Source organism: Daldinia vernicosa (assembly GCF_022497035.1).
Source record: "Daldinia vernicosa strain CBS 139.73 unplaced genomic scaffold F5Y00scaffold_21, whole genome shotgun sequence".
NCBI lineage: Eukaryota > Fungi > Ascomycota > Sordariomycetes > Xylariales > Hypoxylaceae > Daldinia > Daldinia vernicosa.
In genome coordinates, this window is record NW_025953937.1 from 442,389 (window position 1) to 468,152 (window position 25,764).

General features: G+C 48.0%; 7 protein-coding genes across 7 annotated transcripts; 5 read left to right on the top strand and 2 right to left on the bottom strand.

Annotated features, from left to right (window-relative positions):
• Window positions 1-2,528: 2,528 nt before the first annotated feature.
• F5Y00DRAFT_269638 (S-adenosyl-L-methionine-dependent methyltransferase) lies at window positions 2,529-4,261 on the top strand (the record flags this gene model as incomplete). The annotated part of the gene is made up of 3 exons (XM_048012474.1): window positions 2,529-2,750; window positions 2,843-3,361; window positions 3,484-4,261. 3 exons carry the CDS (start codon window positions 2,529-2,531, stop codon window positions 3,967-3,969), a joined length of 1,227 nt encoding a protein of 408 aa, XP_047865245.1. The 3' UTR covers window positions 3,970-4,261.
• Window positions 4,262-5,272: 1,011 nt separating this feature from the next.
• Window positions 5,273-6,932, top strand: F5Y00DRAFT_71160 (FAD/NAD(P)-binding domain-containing protein). The gene is made up of 3 exons (XM_048014048.1): window positions 5,273-5,632; window positions 5,705-6,523; window positions 6,641-6,932. Exons 1-3 carry the CDS (start codon window positions 5,401-5,403, stop codon window positions 6,808-6,810), a joined length of 1,221 nt encoding a protein of 406 aa, XP_047865246.1. The 5' UTR covers window positions 5,273-5,400; the 3' UTR covers window positions 6,811-6,932.
• Window positions 6,933-7,061: 129 nt separating this feature from the next.
• Window positions 7,062-9,331, bottom strand: F5Y00DRAFT_236247 (uncharacterized protein). Its single transcript, XM_048007680.1, has 3 exons — window positions 8,945-9,331; window positions 8,424-8,873; window positions 7,062-8,364 (listed from the first exon to the last, which is right to left on the bottom strand). The coding sequence occupies exons 1-3, from the start codon at window positions 8,996-8,998 to the stop codon at window positions 7,234-7,236; spliced, it is 1,635 nt and encodes a 544-aa protein (XP_047865247.1). The 5' UTR covers window positions 8,999-9,331; the 3' UTR covers window positions 7,062-7,233.
• A 286-nt stretch (window positions 9,332-9,617) lies between these two features.
• On the top strand, window positions 9,618-11,312 carry F5Y00DRAFT_236248 (HAD-like protein). The gene is made up of 2 exons (XM_048007681.1): window positions 9,618-9,960; window positions 10,306-11,312. The coding sequence occupies exons 1-2, from the start codon at window positions 9,815-9,817 to the stop codon at window positions 11,018-11,020; spliced, it is 861 nt and encodes a 286-aa protein (XP_047865248.1). The 5' UTR covers window positions 9,618-9,814; the 3' UTR covers window positions 11,021-11,312.
• Window positions 11,313-11,637: 325 nt separating this feature from the next.
• On the bottom strand, window positions 11,638-13,762 carry F5Y00DRAFT_71186 (kinase-like protein). Its single transcript, XM_048014049.1, has 4 exons — window positions 13,103-13,762; window positions 12,881-13,038; window positions 12,285-12,813; window positions 11,638-12,231 (listed from the first exon to the last, which is right to left on the bottom strand). Exons 1-4 carry the CDS (start codon window positions 13,397-13,399, stop codon window positions 11,659-11,661), a joined length of 1,557 nt encoding a protein of 518 aa, XP_047865249.1. The 5' UTR covers window positions 13,400-13,762; the 3' UTR covers window positions 11,638-11,658.
• A 2,680-nt stretch (window positions 13,763-16,442) lies between these two features.
• F5Y00DRAFT_236253 (transcription elongation factor Spt6) lies at window positions 16,443-21,398 on the top strand. The gene is made up of 4 exons (XM_048007682.1): window positions 16,443-16,871; window positions 16,951-17,142; window positions 17,203-20,839; window positions 20,892-21,398. The coding sequence occupies exons 1-4, from the start codon at window positions 16,692-16,694 to the stop codon at window positions 21,149-21,151; spliced, it is 4,269 nt and encodes a 1,422-aa protein (XP_047865250.1). The 5' UTR covers window positions 16,443-16,691; the 3' UTR covers window positions 21,152-21,398.
• A 2,258-nt stretch (window positions 21,399-23,656) lies between these two features.
• On the top strand, window positions 23,657-25,509 carry F5Y00DRAFT_252970 (cytochrome P450; the record flags this gene model as incomplete). The annotated part of the gene is made up of 4 exons (XM_048009986.1): window positions 23,657-23,918; window positions 23,976-24,517; window positions 24,602-24,938; window positions 25,037-25,509. 4 exons carry the CDS (start codon window positions 23,657-23,659, stop codon window positions 25,507-25,509), a joined length of 1,614 nt encoding a protein of 537 aa, XP_047865251.1.
• Window positions 25,510-25,764: the final 255 nt, after the last annotated feature.

The window sequence follows — 25,764 nt, forward strand, 5'->3', positions numbered from 1 at the left end:
GTACCCATCATACTTAGCCAGCCTGGTAGGTAGGTAGGTAAGACTTGGCCGCCAGCGATAGTCCCCTTTAATTAACTCGTATTCGATTACCTCATTCTAAAAGCCTGCCGCGGAGTTAATAAAAACTACGACGCCTCTTCGGGTGCCGTGTGATAATATCGCAGAGTCGTGGCATAGTCCCTATCCTATCAGTACTAAGTATTAGGGCATGGCTGACAGTTTCCGTATCTAACCGACTATTATCTCCAACTTTTCGGATACCGACGATTCCGTCAGATGATCCGCACGGATATCATGGAAGATGGTGATGATGATGATGAGAACGTTAACGTCTATTGGTTGCTATAAGCTAGGTAGCTACAGCGGCGCATCTATGGCGCTTTAGACGTCTAGAGTACTCCCTTTAAGGGAACAGAGCTAGAGTTTCGCCTGACATGAGAGATCCTCCACTTCCTGCCTATAGCATTACTCTACCTCGCTAGCGCCGGCGCCAGGTAGCCGACTTTGATCAGGGGAAAAACCGTCAAGCACGCTTTCTTATAAAATGGAAGATGGTGGTAGAGAGAAAGATATCCGGAGGCCGGAGTCGGGAGTATGAAGATAAATCCATATACTTGCGCATCATCTACGAGCACTATTAGTAACGTCTATCTGGGAGTTTCAGGTAATTATAGACTTACGAGATAGGTAGGGGAGTTGACTAAGTAGAGGTTGTCCCAGGTCACCATCCTACCTGGTATTTTAAGATCTATGATCTGTTCATAATCGTTCTGCTTACTGCTTACCCTGTGTTTCAGATCTATATAATACCCGTAGCCTCTCACCCTTAACCTTCTTACTACTATACAACAGACCTAGTCCCAGTCCCGTTCCACACGGAGGACGGCCGCTTAGGGGAATAAACCTATTAGACAACTTAACTTTTCATAAGATTCGGATAGTTTCAGTTCACATAGGAACGTACCTACCATCAAAAGCCTCACAACAACGTTGTCCGCTCAAACAAGCCTTGCGTCATTATAATAGCACATCGTAAACAATACGAAGTAGGAGGATTCAAACCAGGTTTCTACTACTTTCCTATGTATTCAGGTCAAGTGCGTATTATAGTGGCGGCAGTCACTTTGCCATCTAAGTACTGATCTTGCGAGGGATGACATGACTACGCCGTTCGGGGAATCCTACACGTGGATTTACGTAAATATCTGACCCAACGGCTTCTTTAATTCCTCTTAAGTCATTTTCCATAGGTTGCCTATCAGAAGAAATCTGGATTACAGACCAAACCAATCAGAGTTACCAGTTTGGCTATGGAAATATTTGTGTCTTTACCAATCCGATTCAGTCACAATAGGTTATACCTAGAGCAAAGGGGCATTTAATGGAATATATCACAACGTCTTGTAAAAGAATATTTTTTCCTCTTCTTCGAATAACGCCTCTTTAGTACGCATTTATCGTCATAAACACCATCTCGTCGCTATCCATGCAGTTAGTTTCGTTGGTCTAGGACTTCAGGTATACGACCGGCTAAGCCTTAAATATTCAAGCCTTAGCAACATGTGTAACTCCCACGTCAGCTTATTGAACCAAATCACTTAATTTTGAGTCTGCAAGTAAATTGGTTGCTACACTTAAAGAGAATTATTAACTTATAATTCTATAACATCTAGGCTAACTTGGAGGAATTGGCTTGAGTTGGCCCTCTAATAACATACCCCGTCTACCTACTTAGGATCAAGCATAGGGGAGCTTCTATCACACTGTTGCTTGTACATCATAAAAATGTTTCAGAATATTAGCTCAGAATTACACTAAAAGGGGATGTAAGAAAAGTGATGTTAGGTATAGTTGACATTAAAATGATGACATGCCAGAAGATCTTAACTGGATTTATCTAGCGTGGACTTACCATCTTTTTAAGGATCCGAGCACGACGTGGAAACACAACGCATTAAAGTACAAGACTATGACTAGACCATTAAAATAGATAGAAGTTCTTGGCCATAAGAGGTAAGTATCTCAATAACCGAAAGATCTTATATTAAAGTGTGCGTATTAAAACGATAGTTACCGGAACTGTTCTAATTTGCCAAACCATTGTATTAATTAAGAGTAAGTATTATACGGTGTGACACCAATCCTAAATCTGAACCCCCTTTTCAGCTCCCTCAGAGCTACGTATTAAGCTACCTAGTTCTCATGAGCAACCACAAACCAACCCTATGTAAAATATTACCCGATGTTCACATACACATCTGAGAACGCCGAGTTGCACCGTCGTCACGGGTAAGTAATGTGTGCTGGGTTAGGACTACCGGGAGGATGCGATGACTGCGCTTTGGTGAGCAGATCGAAAAAGCAAAATTCCCCGAATAGTTGTCACACAAGTTACGATGTCCGTTATAAATATCGAGGTTGAAGTGAAGCCAAATTCTATTCAACTTAACGTAGTGCAGCCCTACTTACTTATTTTTATCTCTTCCACATACCTAACAGGTAGTTTCTAAACAGTTTTCTTGACCAACATGTCTTCCTTAAATTCTTTGTCCGAACTTACACGGCAACTTCTCAGCAGAGCTGAGAAGGTTGAAAGTCTTACCCCTGGATCAAAAGGTCAAGTTCTGTTCCAGTTAGAAGGCCAATCTGCGGAGCTCAATAAAGCCCGCCGGGAACTGCTCGAAATTACGCAGGAAATCCAAGTACGAGCTAGAGGCCCCGCGGATCTCCTTGAGCAGTATCAAATTCAGGTACGGACTAAGGATGATTAGTATATCATTAACTAGGCTCGATGATATAAAGTTTCGTTGATGTATTTGCTAATGATGCCCACTCAATATAGTACAATGCCTTCTCCTGTCTCCGCTGGTTACTCCACTTCGAGATCTTTACTCATGTTCCAACGGATTACAAGCCTATGTCATACACATCCCTCGCGTCACTTGCCTCCGTGCCTCTCTCCCGTCTGCAATCTGTAGCACGGATGGCCATGACAGCGGGCCTATTCACCGAGCCGGATCCCGCTCACATAGCGCATAACCCGCTCTCCGTGCGCTTCGCGACGGATGAGCTCCTCCGAGATTGGGCTATTTTCGTAAGCAAATACGGAGAACCCGCGACCCAAGCTATGACGGAGGCAACCGAGAAGTGGGATGACTCGAAAGCTTTGAACGAGACGGCGTGGAATGTATTCGGAGGCACAACAAAACCGTTCTTCGAATATCTTAAGGACGTCCCGGATATGGTGGACTTGTTTAGCAGATATATGCAAAGTCAGGGGTTGAGCGAAGGGATGCGACTGGAGTATGTTCTTGACGGGTTTGACTGGGCTAAATTAGATGCTAACGCGCACATCATCGATGTAAGTCCCTTTATGATACGAAATTGGGCATCTCTAATGGTAACTCTACTCATAGGTTGGCGGATCAAACAGATTCGTATCCGTGGCTCTCGCAAAGTCTTATTCCGGATTCAAATTCACAGTCCAGGACCCCCCCCCAGGCCGTCGAAGCGCTGTCTCCAACATTGTCAGAACTGCCTGATACGATTACCTCGCGCATCCAGTTTAAAGCACACAGTTTCTTCGACCCTCAGCCTTCGCATCAGCCCGGCCCATCTTCGCCCGACGTGTACCTCTTACGAAAGATTTTACACGACTGGCCTGCAGCCCGCGCTCGAGAGATCCTCTGTCAACTAGCGACAGCTTTGCGAGACGGAAAGAAGTCCAGCGCACGGATCGTGATTATGGATATTATCCTGCCTCTCCCCGGGACGATCGAGCGGACTCAAGAGGCTATGCTGCGCGTGCGAGATCTTTCCATGGCGCAGGCTTTCAACAGTCAGGAGAGAAAGCTAAGCGACTGGGAGGAACTATTCGAAAGCGCGGAACCGAAACTACAGTTGATGAGCTGGAAGCAGCCTCGTGGGAGTGCAATGGCTGTGATGGAAGTGGGTTTGGGTGAGTACTAAATACCCCTAAAGCCTTGTAGTAGGTAGTTAGGCTATATGCTCGGGAGGAAATGAAACTATTGTGCAATCGGATCCTATTATTCGCGAGGCTTCTACCTGCCTTCTCGGGCACTCGGGCACGTTTGGAAATAAAAAGGAATCACTTGCTGACCGAGAAGAGTCCAGGACCCTTGCAGAGAATCGTTCTAGTACGTATTATATTTAGACCTGCGGCGTATTAAAATTTATACCTATGTGCCATTCTCATCCACCGAGTACTAGTTATCTGAGATTGGTGTTTGTGTGTAAAAGTAGAACTCGGTGATACCGTTGGTGATAGCCGTCAGTTGACCGATAGTTCCGTGTGTCCCGGTCACCGGCATTCAAAAAGGTCTTAGATGGGCAGTGATAGTGATACAGTGACACAGTGACAGCCGAAATGTTATGTAAGATGGTTGGTTCAGTTGGGCACGTTCCTTTTTATTGGCGGATTTAGTAGTAAAACATACAGAGGTAATTGAAGAATGAGCCTTGCGCCAAGACGGCTAGGTCCGCATACACAGGTACTAGCTATTGCGCCTCTCAACCTTAAATGAGGCCAAATCTTGTCTTGGCAATTATTGTTAGTTAGTAGCGTACCTAGGTAAGTATATTTATTATAGGTACTTGACAGCCTGATCTTGGGGAAAAACTTGACTAAAACAAAACATCACCAATAGCCCGTGACGATCCTCACTCAAACATATTAGAACTCGTCATCTCAGCTCAATAGTACTATATACTATATAAGTAAACATGCAATTTCGGCTTGGTATGGCGCAAAGCAAAATGTGACAAGCCGTCCTCCCGTCACATCTCAAAATACGTACGTATCGACAAGATTCTTCGTTCTCGTGTTGGTGTTGATGAAGTTTTTCACACGTCAAACGGTCTCTTTTCCTGCCCAGGCCCCAAAGCGTCTCTCACGTCGTAGTATTCAAAGTGGGATACTATACTAACGTAACCTTATGATGCATGGATCGGCGTAGCGGGCAAGCGTAAATGCATAGGTAGGTAGCTGGAGTTAATTTGGGGCGATCGATGCGGACTTTGGACGCGGGCTGAAGCATGCGCTTAACCATGGAATATATTATCGTTACGGAAAAACGCGAAATGTCGTGATCCGCCAAGTGACCTAATCTTGCCTGTGCTACCATTTATAGGAATATACGGTAGGGATCATCTGCCAGGGGGCACGTTCAACTTGTTCGGGAACTTGCTTTTGTATACCCGTCCGTACGTATACGAAAAGTTCTACCAGTTACCAGTTAGCTATAAAACTGGACATTCCCATCCCCTCCCCCTCGCTTTGGTAGAGAGAAGAGGTTATTCCTATTAGTTTCTTGCGGTTCGGTAGGCCAGGTTTTAAGGAGTTCAAGGCGTTAACTATTAGCGATTACCTATCAAGCAACCATGAAGAATATACTTGCCTTAAGCACTCTGCCGCTGCTCTCACTGGCCGGAGCTACGTCTCTTAAGCCTCGCGACGGCTCGGTTTACGATGCTATTATCATAGGAGGTGGTCCGTCAGGCCTCAGCGCTTTGAGTGGTCTGGCTCGAGTACGCAGGAATGTTCTGTTGATCGACTCGGGAGAGTATCGCAACGGACCGACGAGACACATGCACGACGTCATCGGCTTCGACGGTGAGTTACGGTCGCGTAGCCAGTGATACATACATACCATATTAGTTCCTCGTAGGACTGACATCGCAACAGGAGTCACACCAGCGTACTACCGCTGGGCAGCCCGGCAGCAGATCGCCCACTACGACACCGTATCGGCTATCAACGGGACAGTCACCAACATCGAGCCGCTGAACAACAACACAGAGTTCAGCGTTGCGACGACTTTCCTCAACGGAACAGATGGCACCGTGAGCGCCAAGAAAATCATCCTCGCAACCGGGCTTCACGACCTCATACCCGATACCCCGGGCCTGCTGGAGAACTGGGGCAAGGGCATCTTCTGGTGCCCGTGGTGCGACGGACACGAGCACGCAGACCAGTCCCTCGGTCTCCTGGGCCCGCTAGAGGACGCCGCGGGTCTAGTCCGCGAGATCTCGACGCTAAACTCGGACATCATCGCCTTCGTAAACGGCACCGACACCCCGGAAGCCCGCGCCGCCGCCGAGGCGAGCTTCCCCAACTGGGAGAAGTACCTGCAGATCCACAACGTGACCGTCGAGAACCGCACCATCGCGCGCATCAACCGCCTCCGCGACGGCGGCGACCCGCCCGCGGACCCCAGCCTCCCCACGGCCCCCGAGTACGACTTGTTCAGCGTGGACTTCGCCGAGGGCGGCGAGTCCGTCGAGCGAGCCGCCTTCTTCACCAGCTTCCCCGACGAGCAGCGCTCCGACGTCGGCGAGAAGCTCGGCGTCACGCTGTATGGCGGCCGCCTCTCCGCCGACAACACCAAGGGTCTGGCGACGAACGTCCCCGGCGTATACGCCATCGGCGACGCCAACTCGGACAACGTGACGAACGTGCCGCACGCGCTTTTCACCGGGAAACGAACTGCCGTCTACCTACACGGTGAGTGTTTTTCTTTTTTCTTCCCCGCCCCCCTATATAATATATTTCCATTACTGTTATTTTCTGAGCTTGTGATGGATGGATGGACCTGGTATGCTAATGGAAATAAATGTACAGTGCAACTTGCCCGCGAGGAGGCCGACAAGGAACTAGCAGGAAACGGAACGGCGGTGACTCGCCGCGAGGAAGAGCTTAACCTGCGGTCCGTCTGGGAACAGATGAACCCCCGGGATCTCCTTTACGCCGGAGAGTTTGACCAGTATTCAAGTAACTACCTAATGCTGTAATGTCATTTAGAGAGAGTGTATATCTGTAATCTGTCTTGGAAAGAGAAAAGGAAGTACACGGGGTGAGCATTATGTACAAGGGGATATGATAGCGTTGTATAGAATATATCATAATAACTTGCAGTCTTGGTCTCTGTTATGAAGATACCGTGGATTAACACTTAAAATCGTCTATAATAGGGGCTTAACTATTTCTACATTACGCTGGTTGAGGATTTCACAACGAACTGCTCGACAGATCTCGAGCCTAATGATCAAGCATGCTCTTCATTGCTTATAGTTACCATGTCGTCAGTCTCGCCTTTAGTCATACACACGTATCTCGCATTCATATTGCGTTCTCTTCACCTTCTCATATGTAGTCTCTCTCTCTCCATTAGGTACTTACATCAGGACCTAATCCCTAACCCAAACGCCTCGACCTCAAACCTCAAAAATCTCCCCAGCACCATACCCCCCGCCGCCTCTCCTAACATCCACAAGATCCAGCCTCCACCCTTCCCAGTTCTTCAACCCGCGCTTAAGTTCCCGAACCCGCTCGAGCCTCCTCTTCGCATCCTCCTGCTGCGCCTTTAGGAACGCTTCTTCGTCAAACTCCATGTCGGCGTCGTCATCAAGGAACCCTTCATTATCGGCCTTTTCATCAGCCGGAGTACCACCCGTTAAAGCATTGATACCGCTAGCGAGGAAATCGCCAATGCCCCTGTTCCCGGGCTTGCGTGCTGCACCCGGTCCGCCGAGGTCGATGTTCGTAAAACCCCCGCCGCCGGGACTTAATAGGGCAGGGTCATCGGGGCCGTGCTCCATCTCCTTGCGTCGCTGGTGCCAGATTCCGCGGCGCAGGTCGTAGACCTCGCTCTCGAGGTCGCGGATCTTCTTCTCCATGCGCTGGCGTTCCTCATCTTCCAGCTCATCGACTCCGTCATCGTCACCACCGCCTTCCGCAGCGTCCTTCTTACGCAGACGCGCATTTTCAGACTCTAGCTTCTCAATTTTAGCCTTAGCATCTTGCGCCTCCTTCTCCGCGCGCTCCTTTTCTTTACGTAGAGCTTGCGACCGGCTGTCGTTTTCTTTGTGCAGAGTGCCTAGAGCTGTGACCTTCTTCTCTAGCGCATCCACCTTCTTCTCAAGTTCTGCCTTTTCTCCCTTCAAGTCTTCGACTTCGTGCTCAAGACTACGCAGCTTTGTCTCCGCACTCGTGCGCTCGCTGCCTTCCTTTACGGCGCGCTCGGTTGTGCGTTCTAGATTCCGCTTGAGGTCGGCGAGCTCACGCTGCGCCTTCATAGCAGCCTGCTCGGACCGCGCCAGCTTCTCTTCAAGAGCTGTAATCTGTTCGCGATCGGTACCACCCGCGGAAGCTTGTCGCTCGGCTTGGGCGCGTAGGCGGGAGATCTCTAGCTCCATTGTTTCTATGGTGGAAGACTTCGAGGCTAGTTGTGCTTGTAGTTCCGCGGGGGAAGAGGACATGGATATAGAAGGCGACGAGCCATGGCGTTTCGAAGCGGCAGATTGGAGCTGCGAGTTCTGACGTTGGAGAGCGGCGATCTCTGATTTCTATAAGCACGATAAGTTAGCTGGCGATAGACGATATGAATATAAGGATATTTCCATACCAGCTTCTCGACTTGGCTGTCCGAACCATCGCGATCGGCTTCCCGCAGATCAGCAAGCTCTTCTTCGGCCTTCTGCCATCGCTTTTCCGCGTCGCCGGCCTCCTTCGCAAGCCTCTTATTCTCCTTCTCTAGGTCATCTATGCGCGCCACTTGCTTCCGATATATATCAGGCGCTGTCTCGCCTTCGGGGCTCAGTGGGAACCCGGTAGGTGATACCGTGCCTTGGCGGAAGGACGAAGAACGGAGTTTGGACTGGTGAGATAACGAGGTTGCACTGGATGTCGTAGGGGATCCTAGTGGCTCTGCAGGCGCATCTTCAACGGCCGGCTCGCCTACGGGTGCTGTTTCGGACTTCGATTCGGCGGTAGTAGGTTCTTCTTTGTCCTTTTCCTTGTCTTGTTGCTTTGCGGCCCCTCCTTTCTTGGCCATCTGCTTCTTCCTCTGCTCAAGCTGTGGAACTTTAGTATTAGTATCTAATTGGCTACCAAATGTGGTTCTACGTGAATGATATCAACTCATACCTTCTTCTTTGCCGCAGCAAGCTTCTCGGCCTTAGCCTTCTCCTCGTCAGCCATTTTGTCTAGGCTTTAAGTAGAGTTGTTCCAGGTGATTATAAGTTATTTTAATATTTGGTGATGAACGTCCTATAAATCAAACTGCTATAATAATATGTAATGTGTGTCCGGTGCAGTAAAAATTACGGGTTGAGCGACTGTTGACAATTCGATGTTTGACGGAGGTGCGGCTTAACGGGCTTAGGTGTTCAGAAGACGGCTAACCGCCCCGGACATGTCGAGCTTGTTTGCGATTGCGATTGCGATACGATAGCGCTAACAGGCCGTATTGCATGAGCCACACTACACCACATATGTGTACCTCCAAAACGGTACATCTTACCAAGTATTCCGTACCTAACCGTTTACCTACATGTTATACAAGTCTCTAGGATGAGACTGGGTAGCACGGCTTTAAGTGGGTTTTTTTAACCCAACATGGCTAGTAGGTAGCTTTGCATATAAGTTTATATGTTATAGTACTGAACATTAATGGAAAGATCAACTTTTCGACGATACTAGGTAACCAAAGTGGTGCTTATTCATCAAAATAAGATTCAAGAGTTCTATATTAAAAAGTATCAATGTTTAGTACCATAACATATAAATTTGTATGCAAAGCTACCTACTAGCCATACTGGGTTAAAAAACCCCACTTAGCGCCGTGCTACCCAGTCTCATCCTAGAGACTTATACGTCAGAAGGGAAACGCCGCAACCGAAATAAACATAAACTAGCAATTACCTCGTTACCATGACATTTATATATAAAATAACCCTTAACAACTCCCCGTTGAATCGTATACTGATTTGGAACAATTTATACCATTAATTTTCCATGTATAAGAGGTTATGCTTTAGCAAGATGACCCAATATCTGCCGCGTTCGAGACGGTTTGCTCCTCTTGCGGAGCTTGCGACCGACCAGCATCATGAGCTGCCCAAATTACACGGAGTGATATTCGATGTTGACGGGACTCTCTGGTGAGTTATCAATAAAGATTAACTTAGCACATGTATACACAATTTGTAAAATGAGAGCCAAGAGAAAGTACCTACATTTCAACTATGTCTATTGTCTATGAAGCTGGTTGGTATTGAGAACATTCGAACTCGAGACCCTTATATTTTCATATAAGAAAGTTTAGTACTATGAGACTCTCATGACTATTATGTCGCAAGAAACAGACTATCTTAAACTTATAAGTCAATATATACACCTTATGACCTTAGGTCAGGCCAGTTGAAAGAATATAATATCTCACAACAACACATAACTACACCCATCCCACCACCCCTATAAACGAGATCCCACTAACAACAGTCCAGCCTCCCCCAAAATCACATGTTCTCCGAAATGCGCGCCGCGCTGCAAATCCCCAAGCACATCGACATCCTAGAGCACATATACTCGCTGCCCACAGCCTCGCAGCAAGAATCCGCCATGGAAACCATCCGCGCCATCGAGCGGCGGACCATGACCGCGCAAGTCGCGCAGCCCGGACTAGCCGACCTGATGGCGTACCTCGACGCCAAGAACATCCGCAAGGGGATCTGCACGCGCAACTTCGAGACGCCCGTCTCGCATCTGCTGGGCAAGTTCTTGGCCGGCCACGTCTTCCACCCGGTCGTGACGCGCGACTTCCGCCCGCCGAAGCCGGACCCCGCGGGCCTGCTGTATATAGCGCGGAGCTGGGGACTGGTGAGGGCTGTGGAGGGGCCGGAGGACGAGGGGAACGTGAGAGCGGTGCTGGAGGATGAGAGTGCCGGTAGTAGTGCGCGGGAGAAGGAGGGTGCGGTGGTGCGTGACGGCGCGGAGTTGAGTGAGGTGGGTGATGCGTCGGGGTTGATTATGGTGGGCGACTCGATCGACGATATGACGGCTGGGCGACGCGCCGGTGCTGCTACGGTGTTACTTGTTAATGATGCGAATAGCCATCTGGCTGAACACGAACACACCGACTTGGTGATTGAACGGCTGGACGATTTGGTTCAAGTGCTGGACCACGGCTTCGTGGGCAGGGAAATACACCAGGGCCCCTAACTTGGGATTTGTGAAAGACGGCGTAGATAGCCTCAAATGTCGCAAGATGGTCTTGACTATAATATTCCAGTAAAGCATATTTCTGGAATATTATAGGTTAATAAACTCGACTTACTAGTCAACCGACCTCCCTTACAGTTGTTAACTTGTTACTTAATATCATGTGAGATGATTATGAAGCAAAAAAAAAATAAAAAATAAAAAATAAAAACGATTCATAATTACGTATCAAATATGTTGGTTAAATGTCATCAATCACGTATAACTCATAAGTCAAAACTGTCATTTTGAAATCTTGTCGCATTTGCACTAGTGGCCATACATTTCACTTAACAGAATCGCTAACTACACCGAGTAGTTGACGTTTTATAGCTTCCCCCTTCAAGATCGTTTCTTTTCGCCTTCGTATACCTCTCCCTAAAATGTCTGATATAGTCTCTTTCGCTAAAGAGCATGCTGTGAAACATGCCCGAGATATAATGTTCGATGCATGTGAGGGATCGTCGATGTCAACACACTCTTACGCTGGGCGGATGCGGACGCTCATGGCCATATTCTTCAGCGCTCCGAAATCGAACCACGGATGGCCTATATAGTGTTACAAGACGGTTATAATGGTAGATATGATACCGCTGGTTTTATCGCGATGAATATCCTGCGCTCCCATAGCTGCCGTTAGACGGAGGGATGAATGTTGCTTGCCGTCTATTCTCTTTCCGTAGCTCATCCGGAGTCTCTTTCCTCGGGGGAGGGGGTGGCAACGGTCCACCAGGCGGCGCAGGTCTAACCGGTAGTGTAAATGATGTTCCCATGCTGGCACTGGCCGGCTGCGATAGGTCTGCGGTTGTAATCTTCGGTATTGATCCAGACGTTGCGGCTCGTTGTCCCAATCCTGGATGCACAGCGGATCCGGAAGAGCGCCCAAGGCTTCCCACCCCATTTCTAGTAGGTGATCGGTTCTGCGAATGGCCGTGATCTCTCGGCGAAGCAATCGCGCCCACGATGGGAATCTCACCGGAAGTTGGTGTGTAAGCGGCGTTGCCGTCGTTCTGGAAAGTAGGCGACTCGCTTGATCGTAAGAGCTCCCGAGTAGCTGGAGAAAGTTGAGGTTGCAAATGAGATTTGCGGTTGTCTTTCTCCATAAGTCCGACAGCCCATGCTCTCAAATCCACCGGCGTCCGTTTAGCTGCTTGGACAAATGGATCTCGGTCCTATATAAGATTAGTATAGGCATTCGATATGTTTTGTTTGGAGTGTTGCTCACCCATAACTCTTGAGGTGTTGGTCGTTCATCTGGTATTTTCGACAAGCATTTTTGAACCATGTCTTCTAATATTGACGGGAACGCGTCGCTTTTAGGAAGTTTTGGAGCAGGCTCGTGAACAATTTGTTGGAGGAGATCCAAAATACCGGCGGGCGCTCCGTCGTCATCTGAAAGTTGTTCGCTCGCAAATGGAAATTTGCCAATAGCCAGCTCCATTATACTCAGGCCAAAACTCCATACGTCCGACTTGACCGTGTATTTCTCACCCTGGATTCGCTCTGGGGCCATGTAAGTCGAAGTGCCCACGAATGTATCAGCGATAGAGTTGACCAGTTCTCCTGATACTCCAAAATCACAGAGCTTGATGTGGCCTCGAGAATTTACGAGAATGTTAGAGGGCTTAATGTCTCGGTGCATAATGTGTAGTTTCGAGTATAGATAAGTTAAGCCACCTAGAGTCGCCTCCGCAATTTTACCAAGCACATCTACGCGGATCGGCCCAAAATGGCGCGAGACTCTGTCGAGAGATCTATAGTCGTCCGGTTAGGTCCATGCAACACTTTCAGACTAAATTTCTTTTTCTTTATCTTACTTACCCAACATCCATGTATTCCATACACATAATGACGTCGTTATGTTCGTTTAGGAAAGCGCCGTAGAAGGTGACGATATAATCGGAGTGGCAACCGTGCATGATTTGTAGCTCGCGCACAATGCGCTTCCTGAGCTCTTTCTTAGCTTCGACGTGAATTACCTAAAGTCGGCTACGATTAGTATCCGCATCCCAAAATAGATTATAGATTAACGAATATATTTACCTTTCGAGCCATCGTGGTTCCCGTAGGTAAATGCTTTACTTTACTGACGGTACCTCCATTTCCCGAACCAAGCTCTTTCACGATCTCAAGATCCTCTTGCCGAAGGTCCAAGTTAAACTCTATTCCAATCTCGAGCTGCGCTTCTTGGCCTACCTCCTCGGCTCTCGATCCGCCAAAGCCCCAGCCGGATTGATTGTCATTGTTCGAGGCCGCAGGTTGCTTCGGGGCGGCGGGGGTTAATGCTAAGCCTTTGACGTTCTTGCGCTTCATAGAGCGCGGGGCAAATGCGTCGGTCATGATGTATAAACCCGCGGGTACTCGGTGATGCTTAGGATTCGAGAAGCGAGAAGCGGGAACTTGCACGTTATGCAGGACCGGTTAAGAAGACGATTTCGAGCCGGCGCGGATCGCAAATGGGCAAGCTATTTGCATGTCCACTGGCAGACGCCCGGATGTTGGATTTAATTCGATTAATTTGATACTAATCCGCGTGCGTCGATGTATCGCGCGTATGTTCTGCCCCTCACGCGGACCCCGAAGAGATCGAAGTTGGGATTTGGGAATTGGATTAAGATGTGACGGAGAAACTCTCGTGTTTTTCAGGAGCAGCGACGGTGTCAGTTGTACGACCTTGTCTGCACTGCTGTGCAATGCACTGAGAAAGGGTCCTAGGGTACGTAGCCGCTCGAAGGCTGCTAACAAGTATTTCGAGTCAGCAAATTAAATGGTTCGGCGTTGTGGAAGGGGAAGTGTGCAGGAAGATGCAGCTGCGTAGGGGGAAGTACGAAGACGTATGTATGTAAGAGGTAGTAGGTAGGTAGGTAGGTAATAGCGGTGCAGCGGTAATAGATAGTGGTGGTATTATAGTGCTATCAAGTTAGGTACTTCGTAGTAGTGCTAGGATAACAGGATACTTCCTAGGTAAGTTCTAGTGGGACCTGGCCGACTTTACCGACCCTACCGAAATAAATTAAGTACTATCCGAAGTCCATACCTAATAGTACCTACTGAGGTATCTGATATCTAATAATACATGTACCTACTAAGGTAAGGTGATGTCGGCGTATAGTAGACCTGGTTTAGTCTTTTGTTGGGCACCGAGAAGGGGATATCCAAAAGTTGGGCGGTAGAGATTGTGAAGAGCGGAATCCACTTAGATAAAGTACGGCTGGTGACAATTTCCATAGGCCATGATGAAATAACTGCTAGAAATAAACCTATCAACTCAAATTATATATAATTCTTGAGTTTTCGGCACATCCAAGTAGGTGTGCGTCAAAGTGGAATCATTGTTGAGTGGAATGGATATGTCGGTGTATAGGTATGCATAGGAGGGAGCCCAATATGACGAGTATTTCTTGATATCATACGGAAGAACAAAGAAAGGATACTTACTTCGTTTTAGGTAGTTAGATGATTCCAAACTCGCAAGCCATAGAAACTAGTACGTTATGGTCCTGATAGACAACGACGAGATGAGATGAACTCCAATGTCTAACGCAAGTCTAGTTGTTAGTTGACACTTTCAGTGTATGCAGAAAAATCAATAAAAGTCCGTATACGGTTGAGACTTACCGAAAAACAGAGCTGATTGGTCTTTAGCTATAACCGCATATGGAGGAGAAAAGCTGCAGGTAATATTGAAAACCGTCTTGGGCGATCACCAGAGAAGACGAGTCACGAAAGTAGGAGTCGAGCTAGTATAAGTGTCTTGAGTGGACGGACTTTAGAAGCGTTATGTGTTTGTGTTTAGCACAAAGGGGTAGGGGGGGCACCACAACGGATCAATCATGCTATGTAGGGGATTTTGATATTTGAAACTACATCGTCATGCTTGGTTCAAAGCGTCTACAGATGTAATATAAGTGGAAGACTGCGAGAGGGAGAAGTGGTTCTTGTTGAAGTTGATTATGGTTAGAGGCGTTTATTTCCACTAATAAAGAGCTTTAACGTACCTAGGTAGATGTTACCTAACCGTTCAGCTGCGAACGGTACAAGCACCAAGTATCGAATACCTAGAATAAGGGGTTAGCGGGGACCGCGGGGCTCGACCTCGCCAGCTTGCTCAAATATACTACATTGTAAGGATGTATTGTACCCAATAATACCTGATGGCATCATGTACGACCAAACCACCTGCAGCAAGCGGCCACATGCATCCTATTCTACCCACATTATATATAAAGGTGCCTAATCTACGTACATGAAATGCCATAAGAGGTAGTCATAAGTAGCATTGATGATGGATTTATTCAACAAAATGGGAATCATCTTATGGAGTGCGTTCCTAAAATCGATAGCTCAAGCTGCGGATGTAATATAATTAATGACCTGTATGATATGTGGTTTAGAACTGGTTTAGAACAGCTCTTACATAGTCAGCCGTAAAGCCTGACCTACTGCCTAATATAGTCTAAACCTCACACCCAGAAAACTCTTGCCACCCCCTTTTTTTCATTTAGTATATCTTTACATATCAGCATACCTACACTATAGCATGTTACGATCAAAATATGTATGTTCACTTAAAAAAGTCCCCCCTCCACTCGTATCCTTCTCATCTACTCCATACACGCGATTTTGGGGGCTAATGCATCCTCTTAGCCTGGCACATGTCCATCTACATACCCCCTGACAGCTCCAGATTCGGCTATGGCCCCTACTCGTTAGGTGTCACGGTCTGCACGGTCTCGACGATTTTGGTGCAATGTATCGAACGACAATCGTGATTGGACAGCTCGCCCTCAATCGACACCATGGTCACTTGGCTTGATCAGCCAGAGCCATAAAACACATCTCTGCAGAATATCTCGATCTAAAAGCGCCTAGTTATTTATTTTTGCAGCACTTATGTTTTACGTACAGCTTCCTTGTGTCTCCGAGATATCGTATAGCGAGCAAGTGACATGAGCTCAGATTTTAATAGGTGAAGATGTCGGTCAGCTTGGTAGTTTTAAGCAGCGCCTCTTTTACGCACTCGTGCACTACATAGAGGTAGGTGGGTAGGTAGGTATCATATGTTTATGGTCAAGCCCTTTTTACTATGATGTATGCTTTAAATAAGGTACCTTAATGTCATAAGCCCCGTGGGCAGCATAGTATAGATACCTCTTCTAGAAGAGCATCTCTTATCGAGGGTGAGTCTCAGTTGGGTATCATTATACGCAGGGTACTTAGGTACTTAGGTCTATAAATGTTAGATCTTATCGATAGAAAGCACGAGCCTCATCAACATTTACTCACGTGATGCCAGGATGCGTGTGGCTTGCTATATCCCCACCTATAATTCTGACCAATCCGATGCTTAGGCACTTTATCCAATCCAATCGCGAGGCTGGCGGTCGACGCGATCTATGTAAATTTCTAGCTTTCCAAGGCTTGGGAAACTTTAACTTAAACAATTACATCTTTTTTACCTTCTCATAGATCTGTGCTCTTCGGGTTGGAGTTAGTAGCGCGATTGTTTTTGGTTCTTAGTTGCCTACAAATCCCAATCCATCAACTCTATCCAGTACAGACTATTTTCTACCCTTTCAAAACATAGAACCACGCCTACCTCCTTTCTACCGACCGCCGTCGACTCGTCAATATGAGTAATTCGATGAGAGACTTGATTTCGGGCGAGGCCGAACTCGATGACGAAGAGGATGATGAATCCTTTGACGAAGAGACGGGCGAGACTCGAGAAAGATCACGAAATCGTGGCCAGGAAATGGATGATTCTAGTGAAGAAGATGAGGATGACGATGACGAAGAGGAAGCGCGAAAGGTAATTTACACACAATATGTGTCCAGTTTACTACTCGAACCGTGGCCGTAGATGCAGACAGTTAATTGCGTTTTAATAGATCCGCGAAGGCTTCATCGTCGACGAGGATGAAGACGAAGATGAAGACATGGTCGAAGATGAGGACGAGCGACGCAAGCGAAGAAAGCGTAAACGCCGACAGGAGCGGGAAGAGGAAGCTCAATTAGACGAAGAGGATCTTGATCTAATTGGCGAGAACATTCCTGAATGGGAACGCAAGCAGCCTTCACAGGTACGATAAACCAGTAGTAGCATGAAGATACACCTATCCTATTCTAACACGTATAAACAGGGTAAATTTAAGAGACTTAAGCGTGGCCACCGTGATGATGATACCCGCGGAAATGAGCGACGCGGCCTCGACGATATGTTCTCCGATGAAGACGATGAGCTTGCCGATGAGCATCCGTACGCACGACCAAGTCATCGCGCCGCCGCCGGCGAGTTCGATGATTTCATCGAGGAAGACTTCCCCGAAGATGAGGACGAACGCATGCGGCAGATGGAGGATATGGAAGTTGCTCGACCGCGAGACAAAGGCATAGCGGGACGAATCGTCGACCGGGCCGGACTGGATAAAGACGCCCTCGAAGACATGGAAGCTATCTTCGGAAACGGAGAGGACTACCAATGGGCCTTGGACGAGGAAGAGGAAGAAGAGGAGCGTCAGAGAGAAGAGCAGACTCTCGAACTGAAGGATGTGTTTGAGCCCTCGCAATTGGCGGAGAAGCTTCTAACTGATGAAGACAACGCCATTCGTTTTACAGACGAACCCGAACGATTTCAGCTCGACCGCAAACCCTTCAAACATCTCAATATCCAGGGTGAACAGTTTAAGGACGAAATTCAGTGGATAGCTGATCTGATGTGGCCGAAAAAGCAACTGTCTGGCGACTTGCATGGCCCCTTTCAGAAGGCTGTCGGTAAAGTGCTTGAATATTTCGTTCTCGAGGATCTTGAGGTGCCTTACGTCTTTCAACATCGCAAGGACTACCTCATCCACGCCCGGAAAACTCGAAATCCCGACCATCGTGATGACCCCGAAGCGCCAGAGTATATTGTTAACGCTGAGAAGCTTCTTACACAAGACGACCTCTGGCGTATCCTCGAATTGGATATCAAGTACCGATCCCTTTACGAGAAGCGCGGCGTCCTTGAAAAGACATGTGATAATCTACGGGCGGTCACACAGGTGAACGACGATATGATCCCAGAAATGCTAAGTCAGGCTGTCACCATGGAGGAGCTTCAAGACCTACAAGACTACATTAATTTCCAATATGCCTCCCAATTAAAGGACATCGCTGCCATGAATGGTGTGGTCAAGGGGACTAAACGGCCTGGCGCGAAGTCATCCGTTTTTGAACGCGTCCGAAAGAGCAATGCCTACAAGTTCGTCAAGGCTTACGGCATCTCTCCTGACCGGCTAGCACAGAACGCTCTCCGCGAAGGTAAGAAGATGATCGCAGACGACGAGCAAAGCTTGCCAATCGACCTCGCGGATCGCCTCACTGATAGCGATTTCCCTACCGGCGACCAAGTTCTCTATCAGGCAAGGCACATGTATGCCGAGGAGCTATTTATGAGCCCGAGGATGCGAAAGCATTTCAGACAGAATTTCTACATGATGGGCGAAATCAGCTGCTTTCGAACGGAAAAGGGACTGCGGAGGATTGATGAGTCCCATCCTTATTACGAGATAAAATACCTTATCAACCAGACAATTAGTGACCTCGCACGTCGACCAGAGCTCTTCTTGAAGATGATGAAGGCAGAAGAGGAAGGCCTGATTGAGGTCAGACTCCGGCTCCAGAACGAGAAAGAGTTCCGGCGCCAGCTGCAGGCGGAATTTGTTTCGGATAACTACAGCGAACTTGCAGATGCTTGGAATGAGGAACGTAAGAAGGTCCTCGATATTGCATTCGCTAAGCTTGAGAGGGTGATAGCTAAAGGGGTCAAGGACTCGTTGCGAACAGCATGCCAGGAAGAGCTCCTTAAGCTATGCCGCGAGGAATATTCCAAGCGACTTGACCAAGCCCCTTACAAGCCAAAGGGCATGGTGTTGGGCACTACCCCGCGTGTCCTCGCCTTGTCAAACGGAATGGGCGACCCAGCTCGAGACCCTGTCTTCTGGGTCTGGGTTGAAGAAGATGGGCGTGTCATTGAGCATGGCAAATTTGGAAATCTTGCTCGCGACGAATCGCAACGTGAGGCTTTCGTCGAGCTGGTTGAACGCAGGAAACCAGACGTAATTGGCGTCAGTGGTTTCTCAACCGATACTCATCGATTAGTTCGTGATGTGGAAAGCCTAGTGAACGAGAAGAATCTCACGGGTCCCGAATTCCCAGATCCGGATTCTGATGACTTCCGTAGCGAGCTACTGGAGGTCGTAGTTGTTAATGATGAAGTCGCAAGGCTCTACAAAGACAGCCCTCGGGCGCAGGCCGATCATCCAACTTTGACGTCCAACACCAGGTACTGTGTCGCTCTAGCGAGATACCTTCAAAATCCTATGAAGGAGTATGCAGCTCTCGGGAAGGATATTACCTCTTTGTTATTCAATCCTTGCCAACACCTGCTTCCTCAAGAGAAGTTACTAAAACATCTTGAGACTTCGATGGTGGACATGGTAAATCTTTGTGGTGTTGATATTAACGAGGCTGTTAGTGATGCATATACGGCCAACCTACTACCGTATATCGCAGGTCTAGGTCCCCGTAAGGCTACAAGTGTTATCAAAGCTATCAACACCAACGGTGGCGTCGTGAACTCGAGGGACGAGCTTGTTGGCGACCCCGATAATAATAAGCTCCCAGTAGTTGGCCCTCGAGTTTGGAATAATTGCGCCAGTTTCCTTTATATCGAATACGATGCTACAAATCCCTCATCAGAGCCGCTAGACAACACACGTGTCCATCCTGAGGATTACGAGCTCGGTCGCAAAATGGCAGCAGACGCCCTCGAGTTAGACGAAGAGGATGTGAAGGCCGAGACTGACGAGAACGGCGCCGGCGCGATAGTCCGCAAGCTATTCCGAGAGGATGAGCAAGAGAAGGTTAATGAGCTTATCTTGGAAGAATATGCCGAACAGCTAGAGAAGAATTATAACCAACGGAAACGAGCCACTCTAGAAACCATCAGAGCAGAACTGCAGGCACCATACGAAGAACTCCGTCGGAATTTTAGCCCATTGACTCCAGACCAGGTATTCGTCATGTTCACCGGCGAAACCAAGGACTCACTGGCAGAAGGCATGATCGTCCCGGTTAATTTACGGGTGGTCAAGGATGATTTCGCTATTGCCAAGCTCGATTGCGGTATCGAAGGCCGAATCGAATCCCACGAGGTCAGTCACAGAAGTAACGTATCGATTAGGGATGTTATCCACGTCAACCAGACTGTTCAAGCCAAGATTGTGGATCTCAACCGCAAAGAATTCCTTGCGAAGCTCACCTTACGCGAAGACGCACTTCGGCGACCCTACAAGAAACATAACGACCACGATCGTGGCACTTGGGATTTTAGACAGGAGGACGACGATAAGGATGCGCTACGAGAGAAGGATAAGACAACGGGTCGCACGCAGCGAGTGATCAAGCATCCGTTGTTCAAGCCGTTCAACTCTACACAGGCAGAAGAGTTTCTAGGTTCTCAGTCGTCGGGCGATGTAGTTATCCGACCATCTTCAAAAGGCAACGATCATCTCACGGTCACCTGGAAGGTCGCAGATGGAGTCTATCAGCACATCGACGTTCTCGAACTACAGAAGGAGACCGAGTTCTCAGTTGGGAAGACGCTTCGTATTGGCGGTAAATATACGTACACGGATCTCGATGAACTGATCGTGGACCATGTCAAGGCAATGGCAAAGAAAGTTGACGAAATGATGGGCCACGAGAAGTTCAAGAAGGGCAGCGTCGCAGATGCCGGTAAGTTTCCTCGACACGTGCCCAGAATTGAATGATGCTAATTCCAAGACAGAAAAATGGCTAACCTCGTACTCGGATGCCAATCCGAACCGCTCGGTCTATTTATTCTGCATCAATCCCAAACGCGCTGGATATTTCTATCTATGCTTCAAGGCGAGCAAGACTTCGCGAATCAACATGTGGGATGTGAAAGTAGTACCACACGCATTTGAGATGATGGGGTCCCAATATCCGCACATGCTCGCTCTCTGCAACGGCTTCAAGCTTAGATTCAACAGCGAGATCAGCAGACTGCAGCAGATGAGGAGATAAAGCAACCGTCAATAAGTACTTTACTATTCATCTACATGTATCACTAGGGCGTTGGTTTGGCAGATTAGTTACGTTTTACTGACGAGGATGACGGCAACCGCATAGAACTCCAGATAGGCTGATGGAGTCGGAGTGTTTATACTGCGAAGACCCACGACTTTCGTATCTCGTGGTTGAGTAAAGCAACTTGGTGCTAAGATACTTAATTCATCTGAGAATTCAAATAAAAAAATATTTCCATTACCTACCAACGCACATGTCCTAGTGACTAAGTAATTCGAAGCTGGCTTGCGTCATGATCATATTTCCGGTTAGCGAATTATGTCATTCTTGGGTTGCGTTGCATCTGTAGAATGTGATAAGCATGTGTGAATCGAATCGTGTCGTATCGTATCTTCAGCCTCAGCTATGCTATGTACTAAAATAGCAACTGGGATAGTCATCCTACGAAACCCCGTAAACTCCATCAAGTTAGTGTTATGTAAGATGCGGTAATTACCTTGGGCCAATTAAAAGGCAACCCGCTGTGGGCGGTTGATCTTCAAGGAAGAGACGTCGCTTTTCGAGCCAATAGGAAACCCTCCGATTTCAAAAGGGGCAATCTAGTAATATCTTCAATAACATCTCAATCCCTCCGAAGCTTAATAATCCTTCGAAACTTTAATAATCCTATCGACGGTTAACGGTTAACAGCTAGATAGTCTTGTCAGACTTTAATACTCTTGTCAGACAGATACTATACTCCTTTCAGAATTCGATACTCCTTGTAGAGTTTATTGCTCCTTTCGGAAGCACTCCTTTCAGCCTTCAACACTCCTAAGGATAGCTCTTTAAAATAGTCAGTCACCTTTCGGCATACTGTTCTATCCCTGGACATGCTGGACATGTTAGCCCAAAGTTATTGATCAGTTTTCAGATCCTTCTTACTGTGCCACCGGGTATGTCAAGTCAGCATAGATAGTAAGAACCCAAACCATCACTTAACACGGTACTTTTCTCTTCACCTAGACGCTAACAAGCTCCGGAGAGATTGATGTTCGAGTCTCGCACTCGTACATAGTGACTTACTTATACAGTGAAGCACATCTCAGACTCTCAGTATCTGAGTTACTTGATTTGTAATTTGCTACGAAAATAATGTGTCATTTGACTTGACTAGCAGTAAGCAAGCTCCCTGTTATCTAGGACATTTAGCCGACCTCACTGCAGTCTGCCGTTCATCAACTTAATAGGAAAGGTGCTTACGATCGATTTTTACGATCAAAAAGATGACATATTTGACTGGTTAGCCGAATTTCGCACGAGCCATTCAGACCTTATGAGCCAAGACTCACTATACTGAATTTCAGAGAAGGGATTTGCCTACTTCTTTGAGACTTCCGCATGGGGAAAATCAAATACCTCGTACCCCCGACACGGCCCTGTCGATCGATCGCATGCTCGAGTCCCGGGGATGTGGGGCTGGAGCTTTACCCCCGGCGGTCTATGGGGGCCGGCCGCGTTGACGTATTACTGAAGGGAGATAAATGATAGGTAACGCAACATGGATCCCGGTCAATGATGATATCTAGAGCCTCGTTTCGTCATATCATGAAATACCAGCACGAAACATAACCGGCCTAAATGGAGATGGTATAATGCACTCTAGTCTGGGACATCCTTGGACCGGCTAGGTGCTTCTTCGTGGCGCATGTATATGCACACAAGAGACTAGCGCTTCCCATAACAGCTCCGGGGCGTCTATTGCCGGCACAGATCCCGGAGACGCTTTCGGTGTTGACGAGTCTCATACAAGATACAAGATCCCAGGATCCCTAACGATCAAGGAAGTTTCAAGCATCACTGCCCCACATCGCTGACATTAGGTGATGAAGATTAACAGCTATATCGACCAAGCGTTTTTTCCGGAAAAGACGCCAAGGGACGGCACAGGTGAGATGGCTGGATGGATGGGAGAAAACGGTAATTCTTGAAACCAAGTACGGACTACCCCATGCGCGTCAGCTTCGGATAGTCTCTTGGAACCGGGGTTACTCTTCTAAAGAACTAGGTAAAGAAGACTAACAACGATAGATGTTATCACTTATCAGGAAGTTTTGGCTTCGGCTGCCTTGCATTTGGACGTCTTGCCACGACGATCATTGGTTCGTCAGCACGATCTCCTGCAGCTTAGGATTCGGAGGATTTGGCAGAATAAACCATGTCGACGCTGACTGCATCGCGATGGGTGAGGTCAGCCTTCACCGCGAGTTTCCTTTGGCGAGGTGTAAGCACTTTGAGAGACTCGTGGCGTCGACATATCGGAAATTAGATATGGCTGTTTTATAAACGCCGCTTCAGGCCGTCGTGTGTGTAACCAGAAGTGAGATATAAATAAGCTCGAGGACGCCCATATAGTATACATGAAACTCCAAGGCATAGCATTGTGTGATAACAATACTATAGAATATTATAACTAATATTCTAATATTATATTCGTTTTGCTCACTTACTAGAGAAGAGAAAATGGCTATCGCCATCTGGAATACACGAGATGTCATCTCGCTGTTCCAGCAATATGGCACCGCCTTATTAGCCGCTACCTTCAGCGCTTGGCTTTGCTATATGGTATCCCTCGTCGTCTACCGATTATATCTAAGCCCATTGGCTAAATTCCCCGGTCCAAAGCTTGCTGCACTCACGTCGTGGTATGAAATCTACTATAACATCTTCAAGAAGGGTGGCGGGCAGTATATCTTCAAGATCAAGCAGATGCATGAGAAATATGGTGGGTCAACCTCTACACACATAAAGATATTACGACACTAATAATTATGGAATAAAGGTCCTATCGTACGGATAAACCCGTTCGAGCTCCATGTGGACGACCCGGCATACTTCGATGTCGTCTATGCGACAAACAAGCAGTTCGACAAGGTCGAGATGTTTGCCCGTAGCATCGGCGCGCCGCTCGCTGCTTTCGGGACCATCGACTCTGCCAAACATCGTCAACGCCGAGGTGCCATGGCCGCCTTCTACAGCCGTGCTAGATCGCGGGACCACGGCCACCGAGTCCAGATGGTTGTCGACCGTATCTCTCGTCGTTTCTCTACTGAATATGCTGGCACCGGAAAGGTCGTTAACCTCTCCTACGTATGGGGATCGCTATCAAGCGACGTCATCATGGAAGTGGCTTTTGCTCGACCCAAGCTCTTTACTGATGCCCCAGACTTCAAGAGCTCCTTGGCGATAGGGTTGTCGGATCTGCTATATACCAGTCACACTTTCATGCATTTCAGCACCATACAATACTTGGTATCCGCATTGCCTGGATGGCTTGTTAAGACGGTTGTACCACCAATCAAGTCGGTCGTCGACGCCCAGGAGGTAAGACATACTTAGGCACCACATTACGGGGCCAGCCTCATCACAAGATACAGACCAAAAGAACTCAACTAACTCCCGCGATAGGAAATTGGAAGCCAAGTAGCCGACATGGTTGGAGGCCGAAACACCGAAGCTAAGGAGTCTCCTCTCCCTACCCTTTACCGCGACATTCTCACATCTCGATTACCTCCCGAGGAGTTAACTTACCAAAGACTACGCGACGAGGCTATATCTACTATTGCCGCCGGAATTGATACGACCAAGTGGACCTTAAGTGTTGCCTGCTACCACATCCTGGCCAACCCTGACGTTGAACGACGCCTCCGAGCTGAGCTCCAAGAGAGGATCCCCGACCCCAACCAAATTCCAGATTGGTTCGAGCTTGAAACATTCACATTCTTAACGGCCATCGTCAACGAAAGTAAGTTCCACTCATTAACGACAACGCCAATCAAGTAAAAAAAAAAAAAAAAAAAAAAAAAAAACCAAATTACTAACATCTTCTTCCCCTTCGAAAAGGTCTCCGTCTAGCCTGTGCCGTCAGCGAGCGCATGCCACGCATCAACAAGACCGCCGCCTGGACCTATCGCGACTACGTGATCCCGCCCGGGGTCCCGGTCGGCATGGACATCTGGACGATGCACCACAACACGGTGCTCTTCCCGGACCCGCACACCTTCAAGCCCTCGCGCTGGCTCGGCGACCCGAAGGTCGAGCCGGAGCTGCTCGAGAAGGCCGGGTACCTCCCCCCGCTCGACGGCAAGACCAAGCCGCTCACCCACTACATGGTCGGCTTCGGCAAGGGCACCCGCATGTGCGTCGGCATGTACCTCGCCTACGCGGAGATCTACATCGGCCTGGCGACCATCTTCCGCCGGCACGAGCTGGAGCTGTACGAGACGACGCGCAAGGACGTGGATATCGCGTGCGAGATGATACTGTCGCTGCCGTGGAAGGGGACCAAGGGTATTCGGGTCAGGGTTAAGAAATGAGCCATATATAAGGTATATATAGATATACCCTAGGGTACAGTACAGTACAGTTAACCTAGATGTTAGAGGTCCTACCAGCCGATTAGAGTTAGACAAAGAAGAAGGAGGAGGATAGATTGATGGGTTCGTGTATATATCCCGGTTTGGAGTGGGGTTGATGCGCAACGACATTGTTGTTGTTGTTTTCCCATCGCTGGGTCGCATCGCAACATTGTGGATGGTTGGTTGCGCCGTGAAACGGCTGCCTACCTATAA

Bases quoted from the DNA above. Each gene is read 5' to 3' on its own strand.
- F5Y00DRAFT_71160 (XM_048014048.1), top strand. From the start codon at position 5,401: ATGAAGAATATACTTGCCTTAAGCACTCTGCCGCTGCTCTCACTGGCC. The intron at 5,633-5,704 runs GTGAGTTACGGT...ACATCGCAACAG, and splicing joins CGACGTCATCGGCTTCGACG to GAGTCACACCAGCGTACTAC. The intron at 6,524-6,640 runs GTGAGTGTTTTT...ATAAATGTACAG, and splicing joins AACTGCCGTCTACCTACACG to TGCAACTTGCCCGCGAGGAG.
- F5Y00DRAFT_236247 (XM_048007680.1), bottom strand. From the start codon at position 8,998: ATGGCTGACGAGGAGAAGGCTAAGGCCGAGAAGCTTGCTGCGGCAAAG. The intron at 8,874-8,944 runs GTATGAGTTGAT...AAAGTTCCACAG, and splicing joins TTGCTGCGGCAAAGAAGAAG to CTTGAGCAGAGGAAGAAGCA. The intron at 8,365-8,423 runs GTATGGAAATAT...TCGTGCTTATAG, and splicing joins ACAGCCAAGTCGAGAAGCTG to AAATCAGAGATCGCCGCTCT.
- F5Y00DRAFT_236248 (XM_048007681.1), top strand. From the start codon at position 9,815: ATGTATAAGAGGTTATGCTTTAGCAAGATGACCCAATATCTGCCGCGT. The intron at 9,961-10,305 runs GTGAGTTATCAA...ACAACAGTCCAG, and splicing joins GATGTTGACGGGACTCTCTG to CCTCCCCCAAAATCACATGT.
- F5Y00DRAFT_71186 (XM_048014049.1), bottom strand. From the start codon at position 13,399: ATGACCGACGCATTTGCCCCGCGCTCTATGAAGCGCAAGAACGTCAAA. The intron at 13,039-13,102 runs GTAAATATATTC...AGCCGACTTTAG, and splicing joins GAACCACGATGGCTCGAAAG to GTAATTCACGTCGAAGCTAA. The intron at 12,232-12,284 runs GTGAGCAACACT...AATCTTATATAG, and splicing joins CAACACCTCAAGAGTTATGG to GACCGAGATCCATTTGTCCA.
- F5Y00DRAFT_236253 (XM_048007682.1), top strand. From the start codon at position 16,692: ATGAGTAATTCGATGAGAGACTTGATTTCGGGCGAGGCCGAACTCGAT. The intron at 17,143-17,202 runs GTACGATAAACC...ACGTATAAACAG, and splicing joins AACGCAAGCAGCCTTCACAG to GGTAAATTTAAGAGACTTAA. The intron at 20,840-20,891 runs GTAAGTTTCCTC...ATTCCAAGACAG, and splicing joins GGGCAGCGTCGCAGATGCCG to AAAAATGGCTAACCTCGTAC.